The sequence below is a fragment of the Aulonocara sp. 'chitande type north' Nkhata Bay genome, linkage group LG10 (genome assembly GCF_057382095.1).
Source record: "Aulonocara sp. 'chitande type north' Nkhata Bay isolate Kocher_YH1m ecotype deep benthic linkage group LG10, A_spYH_male_GT1.1, whole genome shotgun sequence".
NCBI lineage: Eukaryota > Metazoa > Chordata > Actinopteri > Cichliformes > Cichlidae > Aulonocara > Aulonocara sp. 'chitande type north' Nkhata Bay.
In genome coordinates, this window is record NC_141353.1 from 6,980,450 (window position 1) to 6,990,589 (window position 10,140).

Sequence of the window (10,140 nt, forward strand, 5' to 3'; positions counted from 1 at the left end):
TAAAAAGAGGATTAGTGTTACTGTGCGCTGGCTGAGTCTGTTTCTTTTCTTAGAAATAGTTTCTCCTGCCCTGGAGAAAATCCACTTGCATGGAACAGAAGAGGCTGTGGAGTGCAGGAACTACACTGCAAGCTGGTAGATATGCAGGTATTCCTGGGTCCTGCAGACTATCACCTAAAAACAATAAACAAAATGATTTTCTAAACTGTAGCAATGTAATGTACGTATAGTGTCAAATACATTGTTGTAGTCTTCATTAGCTTTAATTCACATGGAAGTGTTCCTAAAGTCATATGCTGTAATGATATTTACATTATGAAAACATGATTTTGGACATTTCAAGTTTTTCACTTCGGCAGATAAAATGAATTGAGCAAAATCAACTCAAAATATTCCCACACGCCAGAATGTCCTCTCTTCCTCGCTGGCTCCATATCTGTCAGTGGAATGATCACCTCTTCGCTCTCTGTCACCATCAACACACTCCACGAATCCCGTGGATGATTCACTTCCTTATATCCGTTTGAATCAGGTACCGAAGCAGTTACGTGCGTAATGAAGCTTCGGACGTCACTGGTCACGTGACTTTTGCCAAACGAAGCAAGCCTCGACACAGTGCTTCTGAACCAGTGTGTTGTTTTTTTCGACACACGCTCCGGAGCGTCAGCTTCAAGTGGGCCATCACTATTATTTTGTATTCCTAGTTTTGTTTCCCTTTTGAATTCAGCATTAAAGCTGTTTTGAGTTCACATTTCGTTTCCGTGAGTCTACATTTTGGGTCCACCATTCCTGCCTGCACACAGCCGTCACATGACAGAAGATCACAACCAGAACATGGACCCCGCAAACCTTTTCACTTCGGAGTCAGGCGCTGAGATGGAAAGGCTGGTTAAATTGCTGGACCGCATATCCCAGTCCGACAGCCTACGGGCTATGTCTGTGGGACTGAGCACAGTGGAAACAATGGTGAAAACCAGCTCCCGGCTTCAGCAGTTTGCTTCGGATGCCAATCTGGGCAGCACCATCACTGCATGGAGGGAGTAGGTCAGGGCACGTGAGCTTGCCCTCTCTCACCACGCCAATGCAGCAGCGGTCTGAGCTCGCTGTAAAGCAGCTTCCGCAGTGGTCACCACAACGGGACAGTTTCCGCACCGCTGCCACGGACTTCCTCTCCCTCCCCACGCCAGTGGGGATCTCGTTCGCCTGGGTTTTTCCTAGCGGCTATGTGCTCGGAGGATCAGGAGGAGGTCTCCATTTCTTCACTGGTTCCTGTTCCTTCATCCCGTAGGAAACGGCGCAGGCGCCATCGTCACTCCTCTCCTCATTCATCTGTTCTGCAACCTGGTCCTGCTGGAGGACCCGAGGGGCCCGTCCATCCATCTGTTCCTGCTGGGGGTTCTGGAGAACCGCTCCAGCTGTCTTCCGTCTCCGCTGGAGGACCCGAGGGGCCCGTTCAGCCACCTGTTCCTGCTGGAGAGTCCGAGGGCCCCGTCCGGCCTTGGTCTGTTGTTCCTGCTGGGGGTTCTGGACTACTCCAGCCGTCTCCTGTCTCCACTGGAGGGTCCGAGAGACCTGTATAGCCTTTGTCGCCTGCAGCGCCACCATTTGCGGCTTCCACGCCGTCGCCTGCAGCGCCACCATCTGTTTCGTTGCCTGCGGTTGCCATGCTGCCATCTGGTCCTGCTTCGTCTCTGCCTGAGGCCTTTGCACGGGCTGGTTTCACTTTGTCTACGCCGGAGGTCTCCGCACCGTCTGTCCCTGCTCGTCCTCGCCCTGTCTGGCCACTTTCCAGGCCGTTGGCTGGACATCATCGCTGTCGCGGCCAGCTGTGTCGCCGCCGCTGCTCTCTGCATGGCCGTCCTCCGGACCTCCTTCGCTTGCCTCGCTGCCGTTGCTTTTCGCACGGTCGGCTTCCTGAACTGCCCAGGTTTGGACTTTTGTGCTGTCAACCTCCAGGCTGGCCCCTGAATTTTTTTGGAACTGTTTTCCTGACCGCCTGCACCTTTTGGCAACCTTTTCTTGTTTGGTTGTTTAGAGTTGTTTTCTGGGCTCCAGTATTTGCTGTTTTTGATTTATAGCACCTTGTGTTTAATTTGTTTAGTTTCCGTGAGTCTGCATTTTGGGTCCACCATTTCTGCCTGCACACAGCCATCACATGACACTTGGCAGATGGAAATGGGGTAAACTAAAACAGTAAAGTTATCTTCAAATAAATATTTCTGCCAATATTAGTAGTTCTCATCATGTTTCTTAGTGTTCATGGGGTATTCTTTCTCATAAGCTTAATTCCAATTACTAACTTAATGTTGTAAGATTGGCATGCAACGTCATAATGACAGCTTTGACTGGGAGCTGCAATCATAGAGAAACTTGCATATGTTAGTTTGGGAAGGGTGGATGGAGTGGGGATGGAGAGAGGAGGTCCAGCCTTTATTTTCCAAAACCAAACCTGACTGTTTCAAACTGACAGCGTGAGGTGTTCTGCAGTAAACTGGACTGACAAAAAGACTTGAGGCCCTGGCACACTTTCTTGTAAGTTAAATGTGTGTTTGTAAGCTAATCAGTTGTTAACATTCCTAGCTAGCTAAGAATGATCAGGGAAAGCCATGTTTGGCAGCTATACCGTGCACATGAATGGATTTACCTTGACTAAAGAAATCACTCTGAGGTTGTATGTTCATTAAAGTCAGTGATGTAGTTTGGACATTAGAAGTGAGAATTAGAGCCAATAGCAGATGGAAATGCACTGTTATTTATATATAGTCCTTTGACTTTTTACACCACTTTATTCTGAATGCAGGGTCAACTTAGAGTTCAGTATCTTGGCCAGGTCATTGTGGATGATTGGGGTCCTGAACACTTCAGGGAGAGCAGTGTTTACATCCATCACACCTCCAGCAGGACTGGAGGTGTGGGGACATTGTACATGGATAGCAACTGAAAGTTCTTTCCTCCAGTGGCACTGAGGGTAAAGAGCTGATGTAAAACCTGTGATGCAGTGGGTAAGACTGTCAATGTCCTCCCCATGTGGACTGCAGTCTGTGGTTTCAAAGGGGTTCTTTAGCCTCTGTTTGGAGGGGGCGGCCCAAGATAAGATTCATGCTGAGTTTCTCAAGTCTTTGGATGTTGTGGGGGTACAGGGTGCGCCAAGGTACTGGAGGAGAGTGTTAGCATTCTAAAAATGTTTTGTTGGTGGTAGATACTATGAGGAAAGGGCTCACTGATTTGATTATCAGGTTGTTCATTTTTGTCTTTTGAACTTTGATGTTGTGTTTTGCACCTCAAGGTTACACAGTGTACTTCATTTACTGGCATTTATATTAAGCTTTTATATCAGACCAGGAGCAATTTGGAGTTCACTACTGTGCTCAAGAACAAACTAAATGCAGCTGTTGAATCCAATCCTCTTTCTCAGTTCTTATTTTTCAGTTTCGCCATTTCTTTCCTCAAATCCTCTCCTTGCACCAGAGATCTCAGTGGAGGTTGAGACATGAGGTGAGACGAGTTGAGGCTACTTTAAATGAAATAAAATTATTAAATTAAATTCACAGCATAGTAAACACACAAAGAGCAAATAACTTTTCTTTGAACTTGTACTTGTTGATATCAAAAATAAGCTCAGGTGCATCTTGTGTATTCTGAGCAGGCTCGTGTTGGTTTCATCGTGTTATTAGCAGCAACTGTGACCTGTTTTGTTTAACTGCATGTAAGTAATCACATCTGTGCTGTACTTGACTCTAATCTGGCCAACTGTGGTTAGTTTTATGCATCACCTTTTTGTTTGTTTGTTTTTTTGTTTGTGTTTTTTTTTTTTTTTTTTATTGATTATTTTAAATTGAGTTTAAATTGTTTTTATTTTACTGTTTTATTATTTTATTGTTCTATTACAAATTAAGTATATTAATTGTCAATGGAAAATTGTACTTAGTAGTCAGTATAGTCTTTTAATGATATAAGTTTGCATATGGTAGAATACTGCATGTAATCATTTGTGTGTAGAAGTATATAGTTGGTGGCATATTGAAAGAATGTCTCATCCTAGGAGGTCTGTAACATTCTAGGGTGTTCACCCCCACATCCTAGCATGAGAGAGGTCGTACCTCGAGACGGTGTTTGTGCTAAAGTCAATCAGCCTATTGTTGCTGGAAAAGAATGGTGCGATATTTGTTTATTTTGGAACTCACTGATAAAGTGTCACGTGAAGATATGCTATGAGGTTAGGCCTACAATCAGGCTGACTGAGTCAGGTAATCGGCTCACTTCTCTGGCTTACTAACCACTTTGCACTCTAACTTACTTGATTTTTAAGTCCCCTTTTTGCTGATGATCTGAATGCTGTACGGTAGGATTAACGTAGCTATGTCAGTTTTAGTTTAAGTGCTTTTTTTTACATATAGATGAACTGTTGGATTTTCCAGACCAGCAGGTTAAGGGAAGTTGTTTATGGGGCCACACACACACACACACACACCTCCACATTCCAATGTAAGGAACAAACGCTCACTGAAGTATAAATAAAGACCGGGGCAGTTTCTCAGTGCGAGCCTCAGTGCTGGAGGCTGCCTTTGCTAGCAAGAAGTTCTGTGTGTTTCTCTTCTCTGAGTCTTTACTGAAGAAGTGTTTTAGAGTATATTTCTTAACATTATTATAAATTACTAATATACTCTTCTAATATGGATTTTATCTATGTATGGATGTGCACTCACTGCTGCTTTGTTAGGTACATCTTTTCAACTGCTTATTAATGTTAATATCTAATCTATATCATATTCGTATCAGCCAGTCACACGGCAGCACCTCAGTATATTTAAGCATATAGACACATTAGTTAAACCAAGCATTATAATCTGGAAGAAAGGTTATACTGAGTGACTTTGAACATGGCAGTTGCAGGTGGTGATTTGGAATTTTTCCACACAATCATCTCGAGGGTTTACAAAGAATTGTGTGAAATATCCAGTGAGTGGCAATAAAATGCCTTGTTGATTTCAGAGGTCATAAGAGAATAACTGGACTTGCTTCGAGCTGATGGAGAAAGCAATAGTAACCGAAATGGACCGAAAATGAAGCTTAAAACATGAGCTGCAGCTGCTGAAAACCACACTGTTGGCCACTCCTGTCAACTAAGAACAGGAAACTGAGGCTACATTTAGCATAGGCTCACCAAAACGGGACAGTGGTAGGTATAAAACACCTTGCCTTAGCTGATAAGTCTCAATTTCTGCTGCAACATTTACATGATCAGGTCAGAATTCAGCATAGATATGCCTTGTATCAACATTTCAGGCTGCAGGTGGCGTAATCGTATCTGATTTTCATTTCCTTTTTACAACAGCCTACCGAGGGTTTGTTGCTCACTGTGTCGATGCACAGTAATATACCCCACATGAATATAGTCTAAAGTTTTGAAGGAACCTTGTTGAATCTGTTAGTACAAATTAAGGCGGTCTGGAAGGCACTAGCAAGGGGTACCTAATAAAGTGTCCAGTGAGCATACACTTTTTTAGCCAAACCACTAAGTTTACTTATTAAAATGCCGATGTTAAGTTTCAAAGCTAAAACAGCACTTACACATCAGCTGCTTTGTGAAATAAATCTATCTTCCATCTTTCATTGCTTGTTGCTGGATTGTCTGCTCATCTCCCCTTGTGTTTGTGAGTCTCAGGTGCCTCATGGTCTGGGTTTCAGGTCTTTATGTTCCATGTACTTATGTTTAGTTGTTTCCCAGTTCAGGTTTTGATAGTTTAGTCTTTGTCTCCCTTTGCTTTTTCGTTTGTGTTTTGTTCTGCCACAAATAAAGGCACGTTTTCAGTTTAAGTTCTGTTCCAGTGTTTGCATTTGGGTCCTCTCATTCTTTCCACTTCATGACAATTAAATACAATAACCATTTTGTAAAGTGAAAGTAAAATGTGTACAAGCTGTGCAAAAAAAAAAAAAAGACATTCATACTTTAACAAGTCAGACTTAAGTTCCCTACGAAGAAATCGGAGACAAATGAAACACTATATTAAAACATAACAGACCGGTCCAGTGAATTAAGACGTTCAGTGTAAGGCCTGATTCTAATGGAATTCATTCTCTTCATTCTCCAGTGCTGGTGCAAAAATTAAGAATTTGGCAAAGTAAACCATTGAACATGGGGGGTTCACTAACCCCTAACCCTAACCCTTCCTACTTTGAATTCATTTTTGTGTGATTTGGTGTTTATGCAGTATCTCAGAATGAAAAAAATAACTGTAAATTCAGACATGTCAGATTATGCTGAAAATAATTTTACCAAACAAGGGAAAGTAAATAGTTTTTAAAGGTAAAATGAAAAGTAGTCAAAAATGGCCAGTCGTACCCTGGGCTCCACTACCTTTGCATTGGTGAAAAATGTGCTGATGACAGTGCAGATTTATGACACTTTATGTAAATTTAAGTATGTAACCATCTGATTTTTTCTAATGAAAAATAGTGTGAAGCTGAAATTAGACTTGTATTTCTAACTGACTGACCTCGTGTTGTGTAGCTGTCTGTAATATACTTATTGGGGTATACATTTTTAGGCAAGGCAAGGCAAGTTTATTTATATAGCACAATTCAACAACAAGGTAATTCAAAGTGCTTTACAGAGACATTAAAAAACAAAAACAAATAAAAAGCATGATTTAAAATTGATTAAAAAAACACTAGATAAAATCAGTAGTTAAAATGTAAGTTTTGAAATTTAAGCTTACAAGTGTGGATTTGGTGTTTTATTCAAATGCAGCTGGGAATAGGGGAGTCTTCAACCTGGATTTAAATAAACTGAGTGTTTCAGCTGATCTGAGGCTTTCTGGGAGTTTGTTCCAGATATATGGAGCATAAAAGCTGAATGCAGCTTCTCCATGTCTGGTTCTGACTCTGGGAACTGATAAAAAACCGGATCCAGATGACCTGAGGGATCTGGAAAGTTCATACTGGGTCAGGAGGTCACTGATGTATTTTGGTCCTAAACCATTCAGAGCTTTATAGACCAGCATCAGAACTTTAAAGTCTATCCTCTGACGGTCAGGCAGCCGGTGTGAAGACCTCAGGTGGTCCACTTCTTTGGTCTTAGTGAGGACTTGAGCAGCAGAATTCTGAATGAGCTGTAGTTGTCTGACTGATTTTTTGGTTAGACCTGTAAAGATGCTGTTACAGTAATCAAGCCTACTAAAGATGAATGCATGGACTAGTTTTTCCAGGTCCTGTTGAGACATCAGAGCTTTTATCCTTGATATATTCTTGAGGTGATAGTAAGCCGATTTTGTTATTGTCTTAATGTGTTTTTCTAAGTTTAGGTCTGCATCCATCACTACACCCAAATTTCTCGCCTGGTTTGTGGTTTTTAGGTGTATAGATTGAAGTTCTCTGGTGACCTGTAATCGTTTTTCTTTGGCACCAAAGACTATTACTTCAGTTTTTTTTAATGTAACATAAACGTTTAATTATGTGGTCTAAAGAAAATGAGAAAGTTACATACAGTGTTTATTGATGCATTTGATGTATTTCAACCATATTAAATACATAGTACAAAATGTAATGCCTGCTTATGTGTAAAACAATGGCCATTATCTTACCGTGCCATTACACAAGTAAATAACATAGCTCTTTCCTGCTTTTTGCGCCCCCTTCTCTTATGGGTTTTGCTCACGGCCTTCTGGGAGCCTTTTCTGTGGCCCGGGGTTAATTTTGCCGGCTCAGGCAGTTTCTCCGTCGCGTTGACTAAATCCCCAACACAGCACAGCTCAAAATACCGCCTCCTGCACAATCTCCTATTTATAGCATGTCTATGTAAATCTAAGCGTGCCGATCCTTCTTTAGGATTGGGCCATTGCTCATCCGAGGACCTGCATTGGTAAAGGATGTGGTGTGCCATTGGTTCGTGGAGTTCAGTTCCTTTCGTCCAATCGGAGAACGCTTTCTGGTTTATAGCGCTATATTCACGAATGCATTACGTAAAGCTCTAAGGGCGTCATTGTACGGTTGTTATACTGTTTACGTCGTCAATAGCCACATTATCAAGGATGTCTGGCAGAGGAAAGACCGGAGGCAAAGCCCGAGCAAAGGCCAAGTCCCGCTCCTCTCGAGCCGGACTCCAGTTCCCGGTGGGTCGAGTCCACAGGCTGCTGCGCAAAGGAAACTACGCGGAGCGGGTCGGCGCCGGGGCTCCCGTGTACCTTGCGGCCGTGCTGGAGTATCTGACTGCTGAGATCCTGGAGCTCGCAGGGAATGCGGCCAGGGACAACAAGAAGACCAGAATCATTCCCCGGCACCTCCAGCTGGCAGTACGAAACGACGAGGAGCTCAACAAGCTGCTGGGGGGAGTGACCATCGCCCAAGGAGGAGTGCTGCCCAACATTCAGGCTGTCCTCCTTCCCAAGAAGACGGAGAAACCGACCAAGAGCAAGTAAAAAACAGACAAAACAAACTGCCTAGAGGTCTGGATTCAGCCGGGACAAAAGGTTTCCCGTGGGGCCAGCCACTTTTTTTTTAATATATTTTTTTTTTGATAAACAACCTTTCGAACGGGGATGGTGTTGCTGTTTCTGCGTTATAACTTACAGTATCGGGACATTTTTATTGACTGTTGTTGCGTTTTTTGGCTCTGGAAAATGGAGGCACTCTGCGGGCTGGGTGGTGATGACGGCCATAGGGGGAAAAAAATCCATTCTTAAAGTGGACCAAGTATGGGCCGGAACATGTTTTAGTTTCGCAATGCTGCTACGTGCAAATGTGTTTTATTGTTTATGTCATGGTGTTTCAATAAAGAAATCTGTTAAGTCTTTATTTTTGTTGTTTTGCTGTTCGTCTCTTCGATGGAACAAACGACAGCTGAGCAGAAATGGCCTCTCTGGCTGTGGTGTTGTGTTCAGGGGTACTAAGTATTTTTTCCCCTCTCTCTTCATTTAGATTCTTCCTTTCACAAAAGAGATTGGCCTTCAGTGGAACAATGCGAGGTGTTTACAAGATTTCACATTGACTAATATGTCAAAGTAGGTTGCTATGAATTTGAGTTCACGTTACTGTAATAAACTAAAAATTTTGTTCTTTTATGATTCATGAACATTTTCTCCCGATTTAAACGGAAGATGTAAATTTCTTGACCCTCCTGTGCTTGAAGTCCTCGTGTGTATGCTGTTGTTCATAAACGCATTAACAAATACACATAGTACACTTGGACTTTGCCAGTATTAGTTCTGCAAGGGCCATTTGAATTGAAAGTGAATGCATTTTCTCAATAATACGTACAATATTTTCAATGTCTGTTTTTAAAATAACCAAAAATGAGAATCAGAAGGATCCTGTAGTTAGCCATATGCTGTTTACAAAGGCTTGGCACGGAGTGTTTAGCTGTTTCATTGCAGCAGGGTATATGTTAACTGTTACTTGGCTCAATATTATTGTCATTAGTATTCATGGAAAACATTTAATGTTATTACCAACATATTCCACTTAAGCTTACAAATATAATGAATGTTTATTACACAAACACAAATTAAAAAATGAAACCTGCCTTGGTCATAATTTAATCTTCAGGGTCCAAACATTTCATAAACTGCACATATAGATGTTTTCTTTGTGGTGAGTCATATATTACACATTCAATACAACAGCCAACCAACATAGTGTGTTGGAAAATGATTACAGTTACATGCTGACAACAACACTACTGTGACTGATATTGACATACCAGCAATATTTGATGGTCTCCTAAATATGCCATAAGCCACAGATATGCATAATTCAAGAAAATAAGAGACCACCAGAATTTTCTGTCTGCATATTCTTTTAGCAGATAACCATAAATATTAAAATAAATTGAAGTGAAAACCACGAACAAACACAATATTAATTTGAGCTTTTAATTAGTTCCATATCCATTCATATCTGCTTGGCTCTCTTCCAGTCAGCTGATGACCTCATTGCCCTTGTCCAAGATCTTTTGCTTGTCAGCTGAAGCGCAACAAAGATTGTGTCTCGTGACACAGGATGTGATGTGAAAATCGCTACGTGACACAAGAGCATAAAACCAGCCTTGGAGTGGGTACGGCAGTGTACTCTGGGCATTGGTCTGAAGTGTAAGACTTTCTATGTGGTTTTGACAAATCAGAGCCACAAACCTGACCTGTAGTC

General features: G+C 42.0%; 1 protein-coding gene across 1 annotated transcript; it reads left to right on the forward strand.

The window, feature by feature from the left end:
- Positions 1–7,947: 7,947 nt before the first annotated feature.
- On the forward strand, positions 7,948–8,793 carry h2ax1 (H2A.X variant histone family member 1). Its single transcript, XM_086307927.1, has one exon. It carries the CDS (start codon positions 8,031–8,033, stop codon positions 8,415–8,417), a length of 387 nt encoding a protein of 128 aa, XP_086164053.1. The 5' UTR covers positions 7,948–8,030; the 3' UTR covers positions 8,418–8,793.
- Positions 8,794–10,140: the final 1,347 nt, after the last annotated feature.